Source organism: Alligator sinensis, unplaced genomic scaffold (genome assembly GCF_000455745.1).
Source record: "Alligator sinensis unplaced genomic scaffold, ASM45574v1 scaffold829_1, whole genome shotgun sequence".
Lineage (NCBI taxonomy): Eukaryota > Metazoa > Chordata > Crocodylia > Alligatoridae > Alligator > Alligator sinensis.
This window is the reverse complement of record NW_005842399.1, coordinates 693,095-719,267: the sequence shown is the minus strand read 5'-3', so window position 1 is coordinate 719,267 and position 26,173 is coordinate 693,095. Positions and strand designations below refer to the sequence as shown.

Here is a 26,173-nt window from a genome sequence, read left to right as displayed (position 1 = left end):
GAAAATATGGATAGTTATGAACTTCATTTTATATGGTTTAATTTGAAACACAGAAAAGATTTTTTTAAAAAAGGCAGAAACAGCAGTAGCTTTAAAGGAGGAAGTGGGGGGTAGGGAAGGGACAATACAATTAAGGGGAATCAAGGGAAAATTGTAGAAACTGATATGTCTCCCCAGTGCTTGCACTGCCTCAACATTTGTTCAAGACCAGGCCTGGAAATCAGCACCCCTTGCCAGGGCCCCAGCTTGGATGCGAGAGCCAGAGGTTAACCTCGCATCCATGTCTCCCTTGTTCCATCACAATATATGCCTATCAAGCTAGCCTTCACTTAATGTTAGAGTTTTTAAGCCACTTGGGCAATAGTTTTACACGAAGTAAGAGAAGACATTTCTCCCTCTGGTCCTTTCACAGCATTGTGTTTGATGCATTGCTACATTATATTTACAATAGACCCACTAGGGTTTATGGCATCTGATTGTCAGTGGTCCCCTCTGGGTTCTCTACCTCTTTTTGCAGCATCATTACTACCTCATTGACTTACTGTTTGGGGCTCTGGGACTGCAGCGCCTTGACAAAATATATCTTCCTCTCTCCTTGATTTTTATTTTGCAACTCAACCTGTATGGTTACAGCTGCAGGTGAAAGAAAGCAACACATGTAAAATCGCATCATTTTAAAAAAAACTGACGTCCTCCCCTCTCCCCTTCCCAAATCCAGGAGGGGGAAAAATGAATGAGGTGAAGGAGAGTCTGAGAAACATAGAGCAGTACTACAAACTCTTCCAGCAGCAGCAGTTTACATTTGTCGGAGCACTGGAACACACCCGAGAGAATGCCCATGACAAGATCAGGCCTGTGGCAAGCATTGGACAGGTACAAAGCATTCGGCGCACAGATCCCAGCTAGCAGAGACAGGGAACAGCATAATGCTGTCATGTAGTTGAAGTATATCAGCGATGAATAAATATTTTCAGGAGGGGGCAGGGGGGAAGCAGACAAACCTCTCTGGCATCATCTATTTGTTAATTCGGTATTACAAGGCTATAAAAAAAACACCCAGCAAAAAACAAAACCCCAGACACACGGTAACTTAATGGTTTATACAAAATAATACGTACTGCTAAGCACTAGTTTAGATAATTTAACCAACCACCCCTGTTTCACCATGCTGGGCTTAACCAGATCTGTGGTACAAGGAAGACTAACCCTCTTCTCTGCCACACGACATCTGTAAACCTTAACGTGGAGTAACTAGCTGGCTTGCCTTTTCCCACCCCCAGTACTGTTACCACTGTGTCTTTCTGTAGTGCTTATTAAAAATAATGGCTGTGCTACAGCAGCAGAGTGATGGATTGGGGGCTGAAGGTCCCAAGTGGGGCAGGGGTTTCTGGGCTGGTAAGTGAATTGTCATGGAATTTTTAAAACTGGCTGTTTTAAAGAGGGGGAAGAATTTAGACACTGTGGAGAAATCAAAATACAAAGAGAATATTGGCTGTGCAGTGAGCAACAGAATTATCCCCAAGAACAAATTCTCCACCTGCAAGGCAAAGACACTGAGTAAAATCTGAATCAGTAGGATCAGATTTCCTTAGGATTTCATTTATCTGCTGAGATGCCAGGAATTTGCTCCCTATTTAGGCAAGTGTCCAGACACCTTGTGTTCCTAGATGTTTAGTCACTAAATATTACAATGGCACAAGCCAGCTGCATAGCAGGCAGAGGTGGAACTCTAGCTGGACCAGTCTGGGTTGGATTTAAATGAGCAACTTAACAACATCTTTTAGTTCCCCAAACCATCCCTGTCTGACTTTGAGCCTTTCATGAAAAACACAACATTTGAAACAAACAAACGAAGAAAAAAAGTCAATCTTTTTTGAATACCAAAATACCTACACTTCAAGTCCCCACCTTTTACAGGTAACCCAAGTATTTTTGCTGCACAATACCGTTTCCATTTGTGTTATCTAGTAAAAAAAAATCCAGTAGAGATAAGGGGCTTGAGGCAGACAACACCTAAGGTTTAATGCTGTAGATTATTAAGTAGGCACTGCAGCAGTGCCTAGACCAGTCAGGGTGTTGTGCATATACCTTAGTGTTTCTACCTCAAAATGCTCACAAGCTAGAGCCTCTGTCTTCCACCTTGCATTCAGCCTGGGCAGCTGCGCTTAGCTCAGGGTATGTGCCACTTAGGATGGAAACAAGAAATTCTCCCCTTACGCTGCCCTGCCACCTAGCAGCTGCTGTACAGTGCTGTAACTTTGAAGCTGGGGTAGCCCTGCCACACTTCTGCTCAGGGGGTTGGGGCATGGCTCATGGATTGGCCTATGAGTGGATCTGTCTTGTCCCATCTCCCTACATCCTGTTGTACAGTAACAGGGGAAATGTTTCCAGGATCCAGAAGTTCTGATGCACGTAATTCCATCTTGTGCCTGCATAAGAGTGGGCAAGAGCAACTTCCCCATGCTATAACACAAGCTACATGTGGTGTTTTGCACATAAGGCCATGAAAACCACACAACCGTATCTGCAACCAGTCTCCACACAGTTTAACACTGCCCTTCCCTCCACATGTTGCGCTACGTAGGTGCAGAGCTACATGGAGCACTACTGTAACAACGCCACCGACAGGCGCATCCTCCTCATGTTCTTGAGCATCTGTGAAGATCTGACCATGCTCTGTCAGAAGCTAGAAGCTGTGCACCCTGGTAACAGCATCACAAACAGCATTTTGGAAAAATGCAAGGTGCTTCTCAGCCACAGCAACAACCTGAGCAACATTCGAGCCAAGTAGGTCTAGAGAAGCAGATCAGTTCTGTATCTTTCTCTCTAGTCACGTGGCCAGCATTGTGCATTCATGTACCAGACTGGGAAGTGATCACAAGTATGCGTGTGCATGATCACCCGCTGGAAATGTCCATTCTAGCTACATGAATCCCTTCTACGTTCTAATGGGGGAGGAGGCTGCCATCAACTTTGGGCTTTCCCTATTCTGTGGAAGCTTCCCCTTTCCCCCCCAGTCCTATTCATAGATGTTTAGTTTTCTTATATAAGATTTGGAAGCTTTAGTACTGGTGAAAAGGGTCATTTGAGCAGCTTAGCACATGGAAGGCACAGGCAATGCCATCACCACCCCGTCCCATCAGTAAAGTTCTTTTCAGCAAGGGGCAGAGGGACACTAGTATTTTTACATGCGCTCGGATCATCCGGGGACCACCCAGCTGGGACTAGCAGGGAGGATGCCACTGTGGCAGGAATTTCAGCCACAAGGCCTGGTTCTATCACTGCCCCTTTGTCTTGGGAGTGTGTCGTGACTCTCACGAGTGATTCTAAAACTAGCTTGTGCATTCTCTGCAGTCACACATCCTTAGCTGCTTTGATAAATGCTTTCTTCTGTCACCCAGGTACCCCCATGATGTGGTGAATCACCTGAGCTGCGATGAAGCAAGGAATCACTACGGAGGGGTGGTGAGCCTCATTCCTATAGTGACAGACTACATGAAGGAATGGATGGCCCATGCTGAGAAGCTACCTCGGCACGTCCTGCATGACGTGAGTGACCAAAGGGCTGGTTCTCAGGTGAAAGCACGGCAGGAGGCATCAGCAAGGGCAGTGGCTCTCCCAGGTCTGCCTCCTGCTTCCCACGTGGCCACTCAGACTTTGGTTAGTTGCAGAAACCGTGCACAAGACCAGAGAAGTAAGGATGGTAAAAAGCACTTGAGACCAGGGAGTCACACTGGGAGATTTCTCAATGGTCCCTGGAAGCCACCTGGTAAACACTCCTTTTAAAGAGCCAAAACTTCTCTCCTATGCATAGCAGGGCTGATTATATGTGGTCTCTAGTATCCACTTCAGTCATTCCCTTCCCTTTTTTAACCCAAGGTCTGGATGGCTCATCCTGAAGTCTTTTGAAGCAGATAACCTACCCTCCTCCTCTGATTCATCCCCTGCTTCCTCTTTCCAGGAAAGCCACATCTCAATAGAATGGCATCACATATTCCCCCTTGAAAGGCCTGGTGGCAAGAGTAGGGGATGCACTCAGGACTAAGCCACATTTTCACTTTCACAGCTGCTGTGTAGTGAGCAAGTCACTTGAGGCTCAATGCACACAATTTCCTATCAAATATTTTGGGGTTAGTAGGAAATGGGTCCCTAACACAAAGTTGCATGTTATCCCAAGCATAAGCCCATAGCATTGTCTCACCCAGTGAAGATCATGGGCCAAACGGTCTTCAGTTGCACACGGTCCATTTCTTGACCTTCAGTGGGGATGCAGAGGTGTCCCTGAGGACAGAATTTGATCCTGCAGTTGAAGTGTGGTTAGTTGATGGAACCCGATATAAGCCAGCTCACTCTTCTAGAGCTGCAATAGTCCAGCAGGGCTAACAGGAGACATTATCACTATAGCAATGCATGAGACTCCAGAAGAGAAAGCAGATTTGCTCATTTTCATCATATCTCTGCAAAACAGAACAGCGCTTTAAGGTCTCTGTGCCTCTGCTTTTCTTTCTGTAACAAGGCCATGGTTTACCTGGCTCACAGGGCTTTTTGTAAAGCATGGTTTATTAACAGTTGTAAGGTATTTGAGATCAGTCAATGGTATATAGAAGGGTATAAATCATAGATGTTCTGCAGAGGCCAAGGAGCCAGCTAATTTTCCAAAGCCATGTGATAGGGGCCAGTCTGCTCCTAGGCTTTTTTTCCCTTAGAGCCGCCACTTAAGAGTTATTGGTATTGCTAAAGCACTGCTAGTGAAGTTCTTAACATGATCACCACAGCACAATGTCTAATTTCCCTGCATCTGCTTGCTCTTTTCCCCTTCTACAGGCCTATTAGCTCCTGCTCTCCTTGCCTCCTGCCAGAAGACACACCTGAATAAAACCATTTCCCTTGCATGCATGGCTCTGTTTGCCAAAATGATAGGAGTGCTTTTACCCTAAGGTGATTAGATTTTTGCAACAAGCATCAGCTGAGACAGGAAGGTTGGACCAGGGAGTGGCAGGAGGAAGTAGCAATGTAGAAAGATTAGGGCGCAACTACAGGTAAACCATCATTCCACCTTTTCTGTCATGCTCAGTTCTCCCCATTTTCTGTCCCACAGACACTTGACCAGCTTGGAGCTGGAAGGAATATCTTCAGCAAACTTTATTTTTTAGGACAAAGATCCTGCTCAGTTGAAATGAGCTGGAATTCTAAAAGAAGAGGAGGTAGAGGCTGTTCAGCAGACATAGCTGCTAATGGGATGCTAGGAAAAAAAAAAATCAGCCTGTCCAACTTGGACTATGTAATAATTGCTGTGCCATAGAGGTGGCTTAAGTTGGGGAGGGGGAAAAAAAGCAAAGCTTCTAAAAAGCACTGATTAGAATATAAAGGTTGAAGAAGTGGGGGGGGGAGGGGAGGAGGAGAAGGAGAAGATGGAGCACTGCTGAGAGAGGCAAGGTGGGTAGGAGAAAGAAAAAAAAAAGTAGCTGATCCGTTGAGGGACATAGAGGTCACAAAAGCTAATCCAGGTAATGGGATAAGAATCCATAGTCTTCTTGGATACTCCATACTTAACAATCCAGTCTGTGGATGATTTCTTGTTCTGCCATTTCCTGTTTAAGTTACTTTTAGAAGGTTTTTTGTCTAAGTTTTGTTGTCCACTCGGAGTTCAGCAATGGAAGTCCAGGGAGGTTAAAGTGTTCAGCCAAAGACTTGTGCGTCTTCCTAGAATCAATGTAAAATACATTAGGACAGCCACAGCAGGTGTCACCTACCGGGCATTTCACAATTGGCAACTAACTTTCATGAGTGGGCAAATATCTTACCTCCCTTAGATGGGCAAACTGGGACACAGACTTACCAAATGACTTGCTCAAAGCCACAGAAGTAACACTAGAACTCTATTAATTGCTCCCTGTGCTGTGCTCACACCACACCTATATTCCTTTAACATCTGAAAACTGTTTTATTTTTTTTTAACAATCTTCCAGGTGGCATAAACTTGAAACCTTGGGTTATTACCAAATTTATCACATTAATCTGGGAGATTATATTAACTTGCTCTGCTTACCTATTATGCAGGTAACCCAACTGTATTGATGTAGTTAGATTACCTGTATAATAGCCCCCTCCTAGGTCTCCCTCAAAACTATGGTGCCCAACAGCTTAACTCAGCAGGCCATTATGATTTGACAGAGATCCTGATATATGCAGGATCTCAGATCTTTGTACAAATGATCAACTCCAAAACTAACTTCCCTCCATCCTCAAAACCACTCCTACACACTGAAAACTCATCAAGGACCCTCGCATAAGAAACATGTCACTGTATAACGACACGTTATGCATCAAGTTTAACATGACAGCGGTCTCAAGGCACATCTCAAAAAAAGTACTTGCCTGAAAACAATTCACGCAAGGTCTCTGTACAATGGATGAGGATCACATGAAAGATCAAAGCTTGATAGGTTAATGCAAAAATCCTTCTTTAAAAATTTAGCACCAGCCTTAGCTATGGAGAGAATGTACCATCTTTTCATCATCCAGTTAATGGCTTTAGGAATTTAACACAGAATTGTAGTAAAGTTCAGCTTTAACTTGAAACTTGGAAGACAAAAAAAGCAGCCTGGCAGGCAGCCAAACTAACTTACCTGACGATCTCTTAGGAAGCAACTGACAAACAAAGCTTCCTTGCTTTTCCTGTGAAAGACTGAAATACAGATACAAGCCAGCTATATAGGATTCCAAAACAATTCAGCTGCATCTCAACTAACAAGCTACTCAAATGCTACGACCTGACTTAGACAGGGGAAGAAAAACAAAAAAGGCTTTTGTCAACCAGTATACAAATCTAAATGCTCTTTACGTTGAAGACTTGGTTTTTAATGTGTTTAGGATTTGAGACACAGGTATAGAAGCAGGATCCTGTTGGGTCACAAAGAGTTGAGGTAGAAGTACCGTTGTCAGCTGGAGAAAGTCAGAGTTGGACTGGACTTTGAAAGCCGTCAAGATGACAGTAGAGAAAAACTAGCAGGGAACTTACAGAAAGCACCTCAAAAGCATAGTTTAGAATGAGGTGGCAGAGTCATGGAGGCCTCTAGTGGTCAGGTTTTCAAAGCAGCTTTCAAGGAAGCAAATAGAAACAAACCAGCCTGTAGACAGCAGCTCAACAGGGAAAGCCAGGTGTGTAGAAAGGAATGCAAGAGGAACCATGAGTTCGGAGGAAAGCTGCAGTAACTGTGGACTGGGATTAATTTCTGATCAGGGTTCCTGCAAAGTTCAGCCCTTAGTTTGAATGTAAATTCAGAAGGTAGCTGGATAATTCACTACTTGCTCATTTCCCAGGTTATTCGGTAAAATAGCAAGTATCTTTTTAAAAACCAGGCCATTGCACCAATAAGTTGAAGTGGGTGAAATTATAAATCAGGATTCAAGGAGCAATACTTTCTCAGTTTCAGGAAATGAAATGAAATGAAATGAATAATTTAGTCCCGCCTACCTACTGTGCAAAGTGTTTATTATTCATGGTTGTGTTTATGAGATACTGAGCATCCTGCTTAGCATTAGTAAGGAAGGAAGATGCTTTGTATTTCTCTTTTTGTACCTTTGTGGCATTACTTCTGCAAATAATGCTCTGTTTTCCATGCTATGATAAAACGCTAAAAAAAGTGAAATCAAAACTCTTGGTTCTGGCTTTTGTCCAGTTGTAAAATTCACTTCAACGCAGGAAGGCCCAAATGACATCGTCAGCATCACCTAAACCCCACCAATTGGGTTCAAAAAGTGTTTACTTAGGGGAGTGAAAGGCTTTGCATCGACTTGGGAAAGTTCATCCCTAAATAAAAGTTTTGGGGAAGAAATATCACAGCGCTTCCCTCTCACTTTACCTCTCCCCCTGTGCATTTAAAAAAAAGTGCCCGAGGATAAAAATTAAAATTTTTAGCATGAACTGTACCACTGAAGATTCAAGTTTGAAGAACGGCTATTTTCAAGTTGTATTTGTACAGTTCCAACAGTGTTACGGGGGCACCATTCAGTCTCCAATACCACACTTTTTGCATATGTGAAGGTTATTCCTTGTATTGGAGGTTAATCGAGGCTGTCTGCTGGTTCTTGGAGTGGACACAATTTCAAGGGTTGTGCACGCTTCTTGTAAATGTCTCCTAAAGGAATGTGCGTGGACACAGCCTTACCAAATAGCATTAAGTGCCACAATTCTAACTAGACATCCAATACAAAAATCAGATATTTTAAAGATGGGTAGCTATACAGCCACTTGATTTTACCTAGCTCATTTTCAGAAGATACCTACAACTCCTTTGCTACTTTTCAAGGTGATGATGACTTCACTCATACTCAGTTTCTTTGGGAAGGCAAGTACAGCTTCCCCAAAGCTGCCATCTGGAATAAAACATTTCCTTTAAGCAGGCTTTGTGGGGACGATGGTACTTTGAGCTGCTGCGATTCTCCACTATCAATGGTTGTTTGAAGGATGAACAGCACTCAGACCGCACTCCTATCACCCAGACCAAAGGGTAATAACCTTATGGAAATTAGTTCAATATGCAGACTGCTTGCAGGTAAGCTCATTGCTCACAAACACATTTTGCTAGCTTACCTTAGAAATGAGAGGTTTCCAAGACTTAAAATGACATCCAATTTCTGTATTATTCAGTTATGTCAGCATGAAGGCTATTTTGCACAAAATGAAACACATTTGCTTATATAGGACACTTCTGTTGTGTAACGCCCATACTAAAGACACTCTTGTCTCAGAAAGGTGCTTTAAATACTCCTCTGCTTTGTGCAAAGCTCATGTTGACTCGGTGCAGAGCACCATCAATGCTCTGCTCACAAGGGCCAGCCTGCAGAGAGCTCAACACAAAGTAGTGCAAAACAATACATTTTTATTTGTTCACAGTTAAACACAAGCAACTGCCTTGACATTTTAGAACATTCTAATAAGGACAGCAAAACCTCCTTTTGGTTTAGGTTCTCTTTAGCTTAGATTGTACCATTTTTCCTTGCATTTCATATTTATGGCATTTAATGTGGATTGTTTAACATGCTTACAAAGAGCGAGGCAGGGAACAGATCAACTTTCGACAATGACAGCATCTTTAGATTTAACTAAAAGCAATCAGTTAAAAAAAAAAATCTGTTTCCACTTCACTGATGGAATCCCTTTAAATAAACTGCAAGTTAACTACATACAGCAGATCCATGATTTTAGATTTACAAAACAATGGCAAAAATTTGTTCCTCCATAATCTCTGTGGTCCATAGATAAACCGTAAAAGTGGTTTCCAATACCATGCCAGTGCTAAAACCCTTTTAAAATACAAAAGGGCCACCGACTGATGAGCTTATGGGAACGCAAGGACAGTTTTGCTACTACACAACAAAAACAGCCCTGCAACCAAAAAGTGAATCGCCATGTAGCAGCCTAGTCCACAAACACTCTGAGAAATGAAAAGGATGGTCTAGTGGATTCCTGTAAAAGCTGCATCCAGTTGCTGAGCCAGCCCTTTCAAGGGCCATGTGCAAACCATTTGCTTTTGAGGGACCAGAACTTGGTAGGGGCGAGGGGAAGAAAGCCTCCAAATCTGCATAGAATCCTTTTCTACTGCAGCAATCATGCAATCTTAGTCTACAGACTTGTCAGCAGAACTAGTCTGTCACGTACCACGGACCTCTGTTTTCTATTCCACGCACATTCGCGCTTTGACACTGCCACTGAAATTCACCTTCACTTTCAGAGTTAGGACTGACTCATTGAGTAGGGCATTCAGTATAATGTTAATGTCAGAGAGGCTGAAATGTATTTTAGACCTAGGAGTTCTGGGAGAGGTGGAAACACAAGGGAGGTACTGTCAGGGTCACAGGAAGAAAGCAGCTCTGTTTCTCAAGCTAGCAGAATGCCAGCCTTCTTTGACAGGTTCTGTCCCTATTTAGAGGTTAAGAAGGGGTTAAGCTACTAACACTAAGACAAGTGACATTATTTTTATGGGGAGGGGAGGGAGGGAAGAGTCTTAAAAACACCTGCTGTCCACATTAAGCATTTAAGAAAAACTAGATCTACAAAGTAGAACACTGATGCAGTGCAGTTCAGAAGCCTGACAGGATTCACATTACAGACTAAGTGATCCTTGCCCCAGACAAATCCGGGCTTTTAGCTTTCCCAATAAAAGATTCTCTTCTGCCAAAAAGTCAAGTCAAGTCTGATCCATGTCATAATGCCTGGTCCCACAGCCCTTCTGCATGTGAAACTCTTCCACTGGCTTCAAAAGGAGTAACAAACACAGAAAGGCTGCAGGATGGGATTCTGGACTTCACTTTCAGCTACATCCACTGGAAAGGCAGCGCACAATCTCTCAGGGACAGTGGAAGGGGGAAGGGTACCTAAAAGACAGGGAGAGAGTTGGGTGGACACAGGGAGAACTGAAAGAACCCCTGCAGCAAAGGGAGCAAGAGCACAGGAGGTAGAGAGGGCAACACATCCTTTGGCATCTGTCTAATGGTTCTTGACTCAGGCTTGGAAAAGCTACTCCTGGGAAAGAAAGCAGAGATTCTTAGATGCAGGATGTGATGGTCTTGGTAGGCTGGGCACAAAGACCATGATCAAAAGAGGCAAGACAGCACAAGAATCTCCCAGCTTTGAGAAATGCTGTTTCTTCTGAAAGAAAACACATTCTTGCCCAAAAGTTAGTGAACCCGTTGCTTTGCACACCATCTCTACAGGCTGTCCTCCTTGGGGCCACCCCAAAACCCTCTCCCTTGCGTGTTCAGCTCTCACAACTGGTCAGGTCAGTACCAGTGTCAATTAAACACCGAACACAAAACCCTCCCACCCCAGAAGAGAGTTAACAGACTACAGCAAAAGAAAAAAACAAAACGCAATTGCCTCTGCATTACAACCTTCGGTTCCTTGGGGAGTGACAGGAAACAACCCTCAAAAGAAACTGAAACTCTCCCCGACCCCACCAAATCTTGGTTCACATAGTTTCCAGGAAATATTAAGGACAGCAAAAATAATGGTTATGAACTGGGGTGAATGCAGAATTTTGCAGATATGCACTGTTCTTTAACCAGTCGTTTGACCAGAGTCCAACATAAAAATGAAGGTTCGGGTATGGGGGAGCAGAGGGGAAAGTGGAGCCAAATAAAAGACTGTCCGATGAGTGCACTAAAAATTGTTTTTTACTCCTTTCTAGGAGAAAAGTAGCCAAATATCACCTGCAAGGGCAGCACAGTGAGCTGCTCTAACCGGAAACTAGCTGAGAAAAAACAAAGCATTAATATGAAGATGGTTACATGTTAATTTGGCCTCATATTGCACTCAAGTTCATAGGATGCAGCCACTCACTGGGAAGGAGAGAAGCGGGGGGGAATGGGGGTGGAGGTAGGGAGAGAGGAGAAAGGGGGAACCTCTCCCACAAAACAAAATAACAAAAAAAAAAAAAACCAAACCAAAAACACACACCTGCAAATGCTAACAGTTGTCCCTTCAAATTAGTACAAGCTGCTAAAGATTGGATTTGAGGAGAGAAGCAAAAGTTAGGCTGGGCATTACAATTCCAGACCCCAAATCCATTTTGCAATCATTTGGTAGGTATTTTCTTTTAATGGACGTTAATCCTGTTTCCGCTGCACGAGCTAGCCGCTCAGACCCACGAAACAAAAGCTTTTAGTTAAACTTGCATTCACACCTCCTGTTCTATGCCAAGAATATGAAAATAACACTGATTGACTATCTTCCTTTTTAACTGTGGTCATGATGAGTTTCATTATAGTCCATGATATGAAGCTGTCCAACACTGCTTTCCTGGTTGTTCAACGAGGGACTGGGGTTCTCGGGGCCTGGCAGAGTCTTTACCTCCATGCTTGGCTCTTTACAGAGTTCAGTCTTTAGAGTATCAGAAAGGCTATTGATGATCACTGCCCCCTCCCCATCACACTGGCTCTCACTCTTGTTGCGGAATAATTCACGTGCCTTCATTCCAAGGAAGCTTTTGGAGCTGGGGAGTGAGCCTACAGTTAATGGGACACTAGTGGAGGGCTCCAGTGACACGGTTGTTTCCCAGCGACTGCCGAATGGCCCCAATCTCTGGTTTTGGGGCTTCTCTGGCGTGGACAACTCACTGCTGCTGCCACCTTTACTGTTGTTGCTACCATGGGTGCTGGGAGGTTTGGTCTCTCCATTTCTGCCAACTGCTTCTTCACTGTACCCTGCCACAGGGTCAGCACAACCTTCATTCCCACAATCTGGCCTATTTTGAAAGGAGACAGGAAGACAGAGTCAAAGTGATGGTAGCAACAAGACACCACAAGGGGGATTGAGAATTTGGGAAAGGAGGCATCTGACTGATTAGTTTTTAAGTCTGCTATTGCTGATGTGCTTGAACCTGCCTCACCAAGTTTCTCCTTCTGCTTAATCCTGTAGCCAAGGTAACAGATGTGCCAGAGAAGAATTTAAGTAACTGGTGTCACAAATGTACTTTCATGGCATCCACGTCCAAAGCTAGCAGAGATTCCAGGGCAGGATGCACCTGAATCTTCACCATTTTGTCAAAGAAGGAGCTGTACAGTTCCCTTGGACTTGCAGATCTGTCCTTTACCTGACCCAGACATCCAAGGTCACTGCTTTTCCTTTGCCATCAGTTGCTTTTGAATCTATTCTAATGCTGCTTTATGCTCAACTGACAAGACCTGGTTGGTGGTGGAAGGATACCCAAGACATAATGCAGAACAATAACTCAAAACCCAGAATAGTTTCACGACAGAAAACAGAAGACAGAACGTCAATTCCTAAGCCTTTTTTAGTCCTAAGGTTCTGCTGTTTTCAGGGTTAATAAACCACAATCTGGATCAGATCCAAAACATCCCTTTTTTTGGAAAGTAGCAATCCTTAAGTCCCTATTTAAGCCAGCAAGAGCAGAATGCCAATACAGTAAAACCATTTCCCTGGAGAACATCCTATCTAAACAGACAGTACTGCCAACAGTGCCCTCTCTAGTTCTCAAGTCATTCAACTAATTTCTGCCATGAGGAAAGTTTCATGTTATTCACTCATACATGGTAACAACTGAACTGTTATGGAGCAATTAGTTATTTAAGAAAATTCAGCTGTTGCCAATTAATAAGATTTATCCTTGGTGTGACCTACTGTATGGACAACGTCACCTACAGAACATTTAAGGATGTTACTACAATGGAAGTGGTTTTCACTTGCAGCCAAAATCTGAGTAATATTTTAGCTACCAGAAAGCTACTTTAATCTGTTAATAATCCTGCTATTGACTTGCTGGATGGCCTTGGCAAACCACTGCCTTCTGCCTCAGTTTCATCCTCTGTAAAATGCAGAAAATGCTTCAAAAGGTGAAGGAAGAGATTGGAAAGATTATAGATAAAACACACCACATTATACCCCAAACAACCTGCAAGTGGTTCATCAGATTTTGCATAACTGCCCTTACCTTTCTTCTGCTACTTCCGCTGCTTCTGCGTTTTCATCAAGTTTTCTCATTCTCAGTAGGCTGTCCTTCTCCAGTCGGCCATACAGATCCAATATCTCCAACTCAAACGCTTGTGTAATTCTTTTCTGGGCCTTGTACCTGCTCTCTACTGCTTGCAGCTGGCCTCTAAACATACAGGGCAATTGTAATCAGTTTTAAGTTCCCCTCAACTTTCAACCCAGAAATTGCATTGCGCTTTTTTGAATTTGTAAAACAGACTTCGGTTACTGAAGTGAAACCCTTACCTTGCTTGGATTTTGACATCCTCTAGGTATTTCTTTTGCTCCAAGAAGAGATGGTCTTTCTTTGCAAGCTGAGACTCCAATTCAATTATCCGTTTCTGGGAGGCATCGAGCCTTTGACTTTGCTGTTGAACGTAGAATTTTGCTTTCTCCAGTTCTTTCCGAAAAGTAACCTGCAACATTTCCACTTCCTGAAGAGAAGACAACTCTGGGTTAATAAATGATATCCAAGTCAACTTCACTCTTTCCATTTAGTTTAATATTCGCATCTTCTAAAGGATTAAAAGTGAGGCTCAACTTTGGTCATTTCGAATAAAATGATGCAAATCTTCCCTCCCTTATTCCCTTTTGCTTTCAGGAGTCCAAGTCTGTTGTTCTCTCAGGCTTTTACTTGGCCAAGTGGGATGAGGTTTTTAAGTGCTGCAATGGGGTGAGAATTTTAATGCCTTTATAATATCAAGTCTAAAACTAGACAGACAGACAACAGTTTTTAAGAAAAAAGGAAAAACCAGGCAACTGAGAACTGTACCTCAAACTACTGTGAACCCAAGGCCACATCACTGGAATTTTTTAGCATATCGGTGTTCCTTACGAAAGCCCTGTCCACCAAGTGCAAGCTGCACAGATCTGTACCATGCGTTTCCATTTTAGGTGGCCTTTCAAATGTAACCATTTTTACTGTCAGGAAAACGGCAACATTATTTTTGTTTTGCCATTAATCTTCACTGGGTGCTTGTTCTCTCACATGGGCAAGTACACAGCATTAAGAGTCACTTGCACTTTTGGTTAAAAAGGGTTCCTTGATTAGGGGAAACGTAAATCATGTAGTTGGTCAAAGAAGTACCACAAAGCAGCCTGGAGCTAACAATTGACAGGAATTTGTTTCTTAATGGGACTGAGTGACAAGGATTAAGAGACTGCATTTTAAAACTTCACATCAATCATTACTATGAATATCCCACTCAGATTTTTTTGCAAAGACTGGCAATACTACCCGAGGCTATTCATGCTTGTGCAAGGCAACACGTCAAGTGCATCTTTGCCAGCTTACTGCCAATTAAGATACACTCGTGCCAGCATCTTGGAGCCTAGAAGGTAACTGCTAAACACTGCTTATCTCATTTCCTTTCCATCTTACTAGTCTAGTAGTTGCCTGTAGCAACAAGAATTAAGATTACAGTTAAGACTCACCATATATCTATTTTTACCTGCTCAGCTCTTTGAAACTTCCACATTTTTTCAAGGATTTTCTCCAACTTGATTTTTTTTTTAAATCAAGCGAACCCTTTCATCTTTCAGAACTGAGCCAGATACTTCTCATTGCAAGACATATCATCAAAGAAAGGCCTACAGCAAAATATGTTTGCATGGATTTTGGGAAAGTGGTGTTAATTCTGCAAGGGTTTTTTTGCAGGGAAAATTACTTAAGTGACAAAGTCATTGCAAATATAATTTACTAAGCATCTAAGATTTTACTGAATTTTCAGGCCTACTCTGACATTTTCTGCAGCTTCCTGACTCAACAAGTGCCAGAGATCAACCAAGTGCTTCAACTGAAATGCACACTGGGAAACTTTTCACAAGGAGAATGAAAATGAGATTTACCACACTTAATTTTTAATTTCTATTCTAAACGTACTTCCAAGTTCTAATGTTTTAAAATTTCCATCTTTTTCACTGGTGTAGACAGGCTACTGCCAGGAAGCACAGCCTAGCAGAAACCTCTCCACTAAGCTAGTTCTAGGGCTGAAAAATCATCTTTTCTATGCCACATTCATCTCAGGAAGTTCATGTTTCAGAGCTCAGCTGGTACTACTACATGGCACATTGTAGCATAGGCAAGAACAAGGAGTACTAGAGGCATGTGTGGCTACCAAAAGCAAGTGCTTTCAAGGTAATTCTCAAATTCACACGGGACCACTTCAGGGTGCAACAAGACTTACTGGTCATAAAAGCCCTCATATGACATGATTAAGACTATCATTTTTCCACTATCCTGAAAATTAAAAGGAGCGATACAGAGATCTAGTTCAGAGCAATATAACATTCAAGTTTCCAGAATTCTGAAAATAAATGATTGCAGGATGGGTTAGATATAACCTTAACCCAAAATGGAAGATAAAAACCATAACAGCTTATTTCATAAGTGGCAGCTGGTTTCCAAGCCCAACATCTGCGTTCGTTCACCCATTTGTGAAGTTTTCTTTGCATTTTTCAACAAGATACTGAGCTTGATAACCCTGGAGCAAATATTTCGAGAAAGGCCTTGCTTGCGACCCTGCACACTGTACCTTTGTTGTATCCGCGTGCTTGTGCTGCAGCTGTTCCAAGTACAACTCATTGACCTCCCCAAGGACCAGAAGTTGCCTATTCAAGAAGCTGAACCGACTCACTGTTAGAAAGCTTCGAAAAAAGAGAGGGAAAAAAATAAAATAAAAATCAGAGCTCCAAGGAATAGTATAACTATTAATTTTGATTTACATTACCCTAATAAGTTATTTCTACAAAGGAAAAATGCCAAGCCATATGTACAGAGACAGTAGCTGGTAATGACAAAAAAGCAGAATTCCGAAAGCTGCTGTGATTAAACTTGTAGCATCCCACAAGACCAAACGGAGCAGTCTGTTAACCTTCCCACACAAACATTTGTTTCTCGAAACAAGCCATTTCTCCATTTATGAGGGGTCCCTTTAGAGCCCCTTCCAATGTCAGAAGCTAAGAGGCAGAAGTCGAGCAGAACTATAATCCAAACACATATCACAAGACTTCAAGGGTATCAAAACTGGACCAGCTGTTTCTTGAGCATAATAAAACTGGTACCCTCCACCTTCATTTGTATCTATATCATGGAATTAAGTGTTACATGCATCATTAGAAACGGAGAAGGAACATCTGAGAAAAGAGCAGTAGAAAAAAAACCCTATATAGGATAGAGGCCAAAACAGCAGTCGTTTCCTCTTACCTTCTGGGAAACTTGACTGAGAAGCAATTCTGTGTGACACACCTTGTTATTGGCCTTCTTTAATTCTAACCTCAAATCTGCAATCATATTCCGGCAGTCCTCCAGCTTGGTCTGTTCAAAGAAAGCAAGCGACTCAGAGCTCTAGAACTGTACTAAAGACCTAGATTTCACATTGGTCAGAACAGGCAACAGTTCTCCAGGACCTCAAGATCAATAGTTACAGATGAAACAAAGTAATCACTACTCCCAAAGGATCTGGTAAAGCCATGCAATCTGCCATTTCTAAGTTTGACACTAAGTGAAATAAAAGATCCAAAAAGGAGGGAGTTCAGCTTGACCATATGGCTCTCTTTCCCCATTTTACATGGTAACACACCTAAGAAAAGCCATTTTCGATCACAATTTTAGAAGGGTTAATTTTTAAATTTTCATTATCTCTTGACTATGGCTTTGTTCAGCGTTCGTGCCTCATACCTGCAACTCCTGGCTCTGATTGAAGAATTCCTCCCGGTCATGCTGCAGCTGTCTGATCTGGCTGTGAAGCTGAGCCACTATATTATCATGTTCTTCTTGAAACTGGTGGTACCTGGCCTGCTCTTTCTGCAGACTAAGCTTCAAGAACTGGATATCCTTCTCCTGTAGCTTCAGCTGATCTTTCTGTGCAGAACCATACACGAAAAGTCAGATGACCAAATCTTCTCATTTCAACTAGAAACCTCTGTGGCATGTCACCAATTAAATTAAGGACCCCCCCCAAAAAAGAAGCCCACCAAAAGCATGCTTTTAGCCTTCAAACGTATGAGAAACATGCTACAGGTGGGGTTTCTCTACACCATTTCTTTAAAGGGACCAGAACTAACATTGAAAACAGATGTTGCATTCATGAAATTAGGTTAGCAGTGGCGTATGTTGCTTCACCCCACCCCATTTCTCATCAATGATTTCAAAGGCCACAGGGTAGAAACAATGGGTTAGGTTGCAATAATTACTCAGCAAGTAAAGCCCTCTGGCATTTGCAGGTATGTGTTCACCAAGACACAAAGCTGGGCAGAATACTAGCTTTAATTACAATCTAAATTAATCGACAGGTCATTCTACAAATACTGGTCTGTCTTTTTTGTTTGTTTGTTTTTTAACATTTCAAATGACATTCTTTAAACATTTTAAAATTCCAACAGCTGTTGTCCGGGGCAAACAGTCATAGATTTAAGACCGATTGGTTTACATCACATCCCGGCATGCAGAGCTATATCCTCCCTCACCATAGCAGCATTATGTTCCTCTAGTGCGGTTGCTTTGATCACTTTCCGCAGGAGGCGCCGGTTCCGAAGGGCATGCTGTTGCCTTTTGAAGCGTTCATACAATAACTGGCTGTGCAGCAAAAGCAACTGGTTACGCAGGGTATGAATCTCATCTGAAGGGGGAGAACCTAGCCAGACAAAAAAACCCCAAAGTATTTAGCAGTAACCTCCAACACAGACTTTCAAACATCTTCCCATACTCGAGCCAGTCTCCATTTTCACGGTTTTTTAGTGTCCTACTGAAAGAAACGGAGCACTCAAAAATTAGTACAGAACTTTACATAAACTCCTTCTGCTGCTCTGACTAATTCTCACCTCACTCAAGTTTTACAGCTAGTAATGTACTACCTGCGTTTCCTAGGCAGGGGTGAAGTTAAGCAGTTGCAGTTAATTTTTGAAAATGCAGCTTGGGCTCCAAATCCTATTAAATCGTAATGAAAGTTGGGTACTCTTCAAAGTTTTAGCCAGAGGGACTGAAACAGAAGCCATCTACTCAGTGACACAGCAACAATTAGAACTCGGGACCAACCAGTTCTTAACCTTAGCTGTTCTTCCAGAACACAACCTTCAGTTCAAAACAAAGGCCTTCCTGAAGCCCCAAATTAAGAATAGTTCCCTAAGCCTACAAATTTCCTCAATTGTAAGCTGCTCATGGATTGCTGTGCTGGTGGCTGAAATGATTATTTGATGGAAAAAAATATGAACATTTATAGGACATGCCCTTTATGGCAACAAATTGAGAATTAGCCCCAGGCCATTTAAAAAAAATGTCTGTTTAATATTTCAGGAGAATGTCCTTGACAAAGCCACCATAGGAGAAAAGGTTTTAAACAGAACAGTTTCATAGCTCTACCTCAGAATGACAATTTTATTGTAAGTATTCCTAAATGCTGTAACTATTTGAAAGTTTTCCGGCATGACAGAGAATAATTTGATTGCCCCAACTGTGCTGAAATTGATGACTTAAGCAGAGCTCCATCAGGGTTCAGGAGAAGTAGCGACAGCATTATCACTCTGTTTGACTTTAAAGAAACCAGTTCTGTGCTTCCAAAACTTCACTCATCTTCTTTAATTCTTTATTTTCCAAGTAACTCAAGAAAAAGGTCAATAGCACAGAGGTCACAAACTTAACTGTATGGTGTCTATATAAAAGGTTAGAAAAGGTTCCAGGTTAGGACTGTCAAAGAATTATGAACCATGGGGTGGGAAAACATTTGAGTAAGAAGCCTTTCAAGCCAGATAAAATCTAATTTGAAAGCAGGTGGTCATTCAGCTTCAGGAGTATATATATTTTTGCATAACGTACCATAAAACAAACTGTTGGAGGATCAGCATTTCCATGAAGGCCAATACATACAACAGAGTTGTTCAGTTGACAGCCAAATTGAGTGGCAATATTCCTAGTAGTGTAAGAGAGGAAGTTCTCTATGCTTTTTATGCAGCATGGTGCAAACCCCCCCAATACAAACTATGCTGTTTAAGTAACCCAAACAGTGGGAGATACAGGCAAGTCAAAATACATCTGATTAAGTTGGCAAGTCTCAACCCAGGGAAATTTACTTACCTCCAAAGTGGGTCCAGTCAGCAGATTTGCTTGGCAAAGGCAACCTGGAAATGAAAACACAAGATTGCGTTATTTATGAGGCAGAGTAAGTTACAGGTCCTCCCCACTGCAAATGCCATCTAACAAGTACACTAGAGCAGTGGTTCCCAAGTTGTGGTATGTGTACCGCCAGTGGCATGCAGCAGCAGCAGCACACGGAGGCACTCGGGGCACCCGTGCCTGGTGCAGTTGCTTGGCCGGGCACGGCTCTGGCCAGCGCTGCACATCACAGCGAGGGACACAGCCTCTGCCGGGCCGTCTATCGCCAGCGCTTCCTGTGCGCACAAGCAACTCTCACGCTCGTCGAGCAAGGAAGGTAAGCCCCACGTGCTGTAGCTGGCTGCTTTCCCTGCTGGGGCTGCCCTGGGGGGCTGGCAAGGCAGTCGGCTTCAGCGTGCAGGGCTTCGCTCCCATGCCCGGTGAGTGCAGGGAGCACCAGTGATACCAACTGTCCAGCGGAGGATGCGCCCCTTGCTGTAACATGCAGCTCTGGCTGAAGCTGCGTCCTACCGGGCACCCCAAGCACCCCCACCTGCTGCTGCACCATGGGGAGTGCAGGGGGTACCCATCCACCCTGACACATGTACGCAACCCCCTCCCCCCACAGCTATGCTTCCCCACACACACACACACACACACACACACACACTGCCACATCCCCTCACAACCCACCATACACACCCCCCCCCCCATGCCCTCCCACCCCACCATACACCCCCCCCCCCCCATGCCCTCCCTGGTGGTACTTAAGGTTGTATTGTTTTAAAAATTGGTGGTGCGCAATCTGTCAGTTTGGGAACCGCTGCACTAGAGAATAATTTGAATAAGATGATATACAGAAAAACACAGAAAAAGATTTTTGCAAAAAACCAAAAAATAGACTTTATGTATGTATTTTAAAGATGGCAAAAGGAAAATGGCAGACAAAAGTATGTCTTAAGTATAGAAAGTAGCCTAGGAAAAAGGGTGAAGCAGACAGAAAAATAGGATATGAAAGGTGAAGGGTAAACCAGGTTTAACCCTTGGCTTAAACCCAGTTTACCAGTTCCCAGGCACCTCTGGTATCTAGCAAAGTTGACTTCTCCTCACCTCTAGACTTACAGGTCACAGCATTTACCTTATATGGAGTTGTTACCTGGTTAATGATAGGCATCAAAGCCACACTAGGGACAATGGGTCCACCTTGTATCCCTGAGCTCTGTTGGGAAGGATGGCAAGAGGCCTACTGTCATAAGATGATTTTACTTACTTTACTAGCTGTGAAGTTCACTTCCCAGAACTTCAGTCAGCAAAGTCTGAAAAGATGCCAGCATAAAGCTTGTCATTCCTTTGTAATACAAGGATTCCAGAACAACATTTGTGGATCATCTTCATTTCCACACAACCACTTTCCTGGCATACCTACCGACTTGCAATTACCAAGACAAGGAATAAGGAGGGAAAAATAACTTTAAGCCAAGCAAATTTTGTAGTCACGTACTTGTTGAGCTCCTTGGTATGTGCATCTGCTCCTTGTTGTATCAATCTATCCAGTACTTCCACTGGAGAGGTGGAACACGTGCAGTCTTCATCCAGATTTCCCTTGGCTTTCTTGAACAGCTCCTCAGTTTTCTTGCTGACAAAGAGGTAGGCAGTCTTTGGTAATGCAACCTCAAAAAGATGCTCGTATTGGGGAGGCTGCCAACTTCCAAGCTCTATCCTTCTCTGTGCTGGTACTTTGCAAGGGCTAGGAGTGAGGATACTGGTCTCCACAGAGGTTTGGCCTTCCCCGTTACCAGCAGGGTTCTCACCAGTGCCTCCAGACGGCTTGTCTATAGGAGTAAATGCTTGTTTAGGTGTGTCTCGTGTACCCTCAGGACCAGGTTTGTCCAGAGAAGAGGTTAAATGCTCAGAGGTTAGACTGTGTCCCTGAACACCCAAGGCTATAGATTGGGGCTTTTTTTGACAGCCTAGTAAACTCTCGCAACTTCGATAGAATGGAGAGTCAAAACCTCCTCTAGGCACCATGGGCTCAGCATCTGTTGTGATCTCAGAGATTTCTTTTGATATTGCATCTGAAAAAAAAAAAAGGACAAGACAGAACCAGGTGGATGAGCTAAAACCAAAACAGAAAACTCTCTTTGCTGTTGCATTAAAACAATCTGCCTTTCACCATTGGTGTGTTCTGCTCCTAACTAACTCCCGTGGGTGATTTAGGCATTGTTTACCTGGTACACACTACAGCTTGCTCAATATAACCTGGGATACAAGTCCTGCAAATTGTCCTGAAGAAAAATTAGAACAGGCCACCATGTCAAGTTTATTTATGGGGGGCTGGAGAGGACGACTTTTTTCCCCCCTGCTCTTGCCCAATATCAATTCCTCAATATCTTCTGAAAATGTTTTCAAGTTTCAATGCCTACACAAAGTATTTAGGATACATGCTGGTAGGCAGCAAAAAGTTAAGATTAAATTTTAGACTACTATTCAGATAAACCAAATAAGAGTAGGTAATTAGGAAGACAGCAACTGAAAACCTCTTGGCTATGCCAATTTAAAGTAGTGACATTTCTACATGTATTGCTCTGTTTAGCCAGGGAATACAAAAAACTTCCCTGAATTTACAGAGGGGGAGGATGAAGTGCGAAGAAAATGAAGACGAGTTAATCACAAACATGGAAAAAAAAAAAGTGTGTAGTACTGTCTATTCATATAGGTTAAAAAATAAATTAAAACAAACAATCACTACAATCTGCAGATCTAAGAGGTACTCTAGTCCTCCAAATAGATTTTGAACTGGCATATAAACTTTGCAAAATATTCTTTAAGGAGGGATGCCATTTCCTTACAGTAAGCATAGATATGCTTTTCTATGAAGACAGAATTTATATATTTTGAGAGAGGTTTGTTTGCTCATCCTCGTAGGATGGAACGTTCCCTCCTCCACCCTACTTTTAAATATTTTGGCAGAAATCTTTGTCCATTCCTGTCAATCTTTCCTAAGAAAAATATTTTGGATTAAAGGTACTGCAAGTACTGGGAGCAAGTAGCAAACACTTGAGAACATGGGCATTCTTCCAAGAGTTTGCAACTATACATCTTATGCTGTTGATAAAACAGAAAAGCAAATACCACAAGGACTGAACTAACAGAGGTTAACCTACGGAGGACATTAAGAATAATAGTGAACCGATCGAAGCCTGGAGCAAATCTCAGTCTATACTAGCTTTAAGCCTAAGGAAGCTGAATGTTACGGTGTAAAAGCCATATAAAGATACCAGATGTTACCTTCTTCTTTGTCCTTTTCAATGCTGTCCTCATCATAGGCCAGACCACCTAAAAATTCTGGAAGATCTCTCAATGGTACAGAATTTTTACTGCCAGGTGCTTCTGAAAGGAAAAGAAAAAAAGAAAACAATTAAGTTGTACATATGCTGTACTTCACAGGAGGACTTGACAATACAATAGCATATCTTCCAGTTCTGCTTGAAGGGTGTTACAAAAAGCTTGCCCCTTCTTCCTCCCAGTACTCCTCCAAAGAGGAGCTCGCCTCATGTCTGTTCTACCTGGAAGTCGAGAGTCCTTAAGGGCTAGTCTCAGATCCCTCCAAACCCAGCCAGTATGGTTTTGAAGTTGCCCTTGCAGATTGAGATGAGGTAGACTCCTCCACAAAAGAGAAGTATCATTTACAGTTGTACCCATTAAATGGGAAGTCATAACTTTAAGGTTCAAAAACACTATGTTTTCAGATAAGCTTTTAACTCCTTTCTGAATTCTGATTTTCAGTAAGCAGTACTTACCTAAAAAAAGAAAAAGGGAAACAGAATGGATGCAGTGTAGACTGAACCAAACACCACATCAGAAGCTCAAGACAGCTGCTGGGAGGCACATACTACACGGTGCAGGGAAAGAAACCTTATGTTTGCTGCTCAGTCAAAGTTGGAAGCCTACTAGAAAGCTTCACATATCTCTCTAACTAACTCATATGCTAGGAAATTCAAATACCAGTGTTGCAAAGCAACTCCACTGGGGAAAGTCAGGCTTAAAGTGAAAGCATCTTCTCCACCCTTAAAGATACATTTACAATAATTCTTTACCATCTTAACAGTTGTGCCATCAAATTTGTTTTCCATCCTTTCAGCTTTATGTGGTTGGGAGGTTTGAAAAAAGGCAATGCTAGATCCATCTCCAATAAGAAGGCCCATTTCACAACCAACCTCTAAAGATTTTAATACTTCTTAAAAGGAACTAGAAAGGAATGGGGACAAGCATGTTCCACTTCCATACATATCTGAGAAGATTTTTTTCCAAAATGCTCCCACGTATGGGCAGCCTTGGTTGGACTAGGATGCATGACACTACAGGTCCTTTTCCAGCTGTGCAACAAATGCATGCTAGCTTCCAAAAAAAAGAAAGAAAACAAAGAAAATTACTGCAAGAACTTCAGCACTCTTTTCCCCATCCTTTACAACCTTCAGCATAGCTTTGCTCAAACTTGAAACTGCAGCTACCAAACATGGGGTGGGATAGCTAAAAAGGCAGCCCACAGAAGCTGCTGATGCCAGAGAATAATATGTTAGAAACAAATCACTACTTCACCCTATTAAGACCTTAAATTGAATCACAGCTTAAGTGGATGCTGCGACTTACTATGGATTAACAGGAAGGAGGAGGAGAAGGGCAGAGGAGAAAAGCTTGTGGCACCTGGACACATCTGTCCACAAAAGAGACTGCTATTTGGGGGTAAGATTGAGAGCTGGGAGAAGAGGATGTAGTTTACCCAATGCTTTCTCGCTGTTTATGACATTTTGCTGTCGGGACAGCGAAGGCCTCCCAGGATCCGGTTTGTCCTCCTGGAAGAGAATAAGGATTCTTTGCAACAGACATCACAGAACAGCTGCTAGCACACATTCGGCGAGAGGGAATTCTTTCAGACAGATGGCTTAAATGGCAAATCAATGAACAAATGTGGAAGAAACAGTGATCCAAATCTAAGTTGTCTAAAGTCAGAGGCCAACCTGTCAGTGCGTTTAGGCCTAAGCTGCTTTTTCGTAACTAAACAGTTTTAATTTATACAAAAGCCACCATGAATGAAGAAAGAGAGATTCTCATGACAAGTTAGTCGGGAGACTGAAGTCAGCTTTGCCTGGGAGTTATAATTTGCTTTTACCTTCTTGTGAGGCGTGGCAGCAGCTGAAGGGGGTGAAACGTGTACAAAGTCATCTGAAATGCAGGACGGAGGAGGGGAGGTGGCCGGTGTCCCCAGTGGAGTCCCTTTCCCACCTGCTCAAGAGGCAGAATAAAAGAATGTTATTCCCAAGCAAGAATGATCTATGGCCTTACTCAGGTTCAAAGTTCAAAAAACACATTTGGGATACCCATCTCCTTACTTTATCCCTTAACTCAAGGTACCCAATCATCTGTCTGTACTCACACTAGAACCAAGCTGTGTAAGTACTTAACAGTGGCATTGTGAACCTACCAGAAGGCAGCTTCACAATGGACATTTTGACATTCAAAAGAGCAATACATTCCATCCAACAGTGGAATCAGGACTGTAGTCTGATGAACTTACAATCCTTTACACCCAACATGACAACAGTTCTCCATCTGGATTGAACAGAATAGCTTTATAGACAGGTATCAATATGCAAAAATTAATTGGCTCTGGGAGGAATCAAGGATACAGCACTCCTGCCATTTGCTTAGCAGTCACAGCTCGAAAGTACCACTGCAGCCTATAGATCAGTAGTTTTCAACCTTTTGTCACTTGCAGACTCCTAAAACATTTCCTAGGGCGGTGCAGAGCCCTCTGAATTGTAAGTGTGGGTAGTCACATACTTTTGATTGATCATCTTTCACGGACCCCTTAGACATAATTTGTGGATCCCCAGGGGTCTCCAGGCCACAGGTTGAAAACCACCGCTACGGGTCAAAGGGACTGATGGCATCTACTGACATATTCAGCATAATACCCTATCTTTTATTTGCCCAGCTGCTCAATAGATTTAAGCATTTTGACACCTTTATAGCCAGGAAATGGGGCACCAACACAGCCCCTGTAGGGAAGGGGGCACGAGGGAAGAACTGGAGACTTTGGGAGAAGAAAGGAGGAATGGCTGCACACATCCTGATGGTGGAGATAATTTAAAGAGGGACAAAAGGATGGCATGCAAGGAGTTGGGGAGGAAGGGAAGAAGGCAGCAAGCAGCCAGTAGTGCATGCAGTAGGCTCAGCCAGAAAGAAGCAATCAAGTATATGATCCTCTAGTTAAAAACCATTGCATCTTGTGCAGTTTGCTGCTTATAAAACAATTTAAAAAGAAAGTTCTGAAAATGCTAATTTTTTAAGAGCCTGCAGGCACCTTTTAAGCATTCACATACTCCAGCAATCTGTAACATTCTCCCTCATGGTTAATGTATTAAACTTCTGGTTCTGATGTATAATACATACCAGCTGTGCCAAAAAACTTGCTGTAAGGTTGTGATGAAGTTTGCGAGGACTCTGATGAAATCATTCCAGGGGAAGTTGGTGGAGTGGTCATACCACAAGTTACGGAAGGGCTCCAGATGGTAACCTAAGTGGAACAGATT

At 42.8% G+C, this 26,173-nt stretch overlaps 2 protein-coding genes across 3 annotated transcripts in view; one reads left to right on the top strand and one right to left on the bottom strand.

Annotated features, from left to right (window-relative positions):
• The window catches only part of SPACA9 (sperm acrosome associated 9), an 11,370-nt gene extending 1,320 nt beyond the window's left edge, over nt 1-10,050 (top strand). Inside the window, exons 3-6 of one of the 2 annotated variants that reach the window (XM_006029798.3) lie at nt 719-873; nt 2,585-2,787; nt 3,402-3,549; nt 4,825-10,050. In XM_006029798.3, coding sequence (XP_006029860.1) covers nt 730-873; nt 2,585-2,787; nt 3,402-3,549; nt 4,825-4,833 — 504 coding nt within the window. In that variant the 5' untranslated portion in view covers nt 719-729 and the 3' untranslated portion in view covers nt 4,834-10,050. Of the gene's footprint in view, nt 1-718; nt 874-2,584; nt 2,788-3,401 lie in introns of both variants that reach the window. The other variant, XM_025211302.1, reaches the window with a different exon arrangement.
• The window catches only part of TSC1 (TSC complex subunit 1), a 36,041-nt gene continuing 18,734 nt past the window's right edge, over nt 8,867-26,173 (bottom strand). The window contains 14 exon segments of the mRNA XM_006029797.3: nt 8,867-12,248; nt 13,455-13,619; nt 13,739-13,926; nt 16,027-16,114; nt 16,116-16,138; nt 16,698-16,808; nt 17,172-17,354; nt 17,960-18,126; nt 19,563-19,606; nt 21,082-21,655; nt 22,869-22,970; nt 24,361-24,433; nt 24,751-24,863; nt 26,034-26,157. Coding sequence (XP_006029859.1) covers nt 11,741-12,248; nt 13,455-13,619; nt 13,739-13,926; nt 16,027-16,114; nt 16,116-16,138; nt 16,698-16,808; nt 17,172-17,354; nt 17,960-18,126; nt 19,563-19,606; nt 21,082-21,655; nt 22,869-22,970; nt 24,361-24,433; nt 24,751-24,863; nt 26,034-26,157 — 2,463 coding nt within the window. The 3' untranslated portion in view covers nt 8,867-11,740.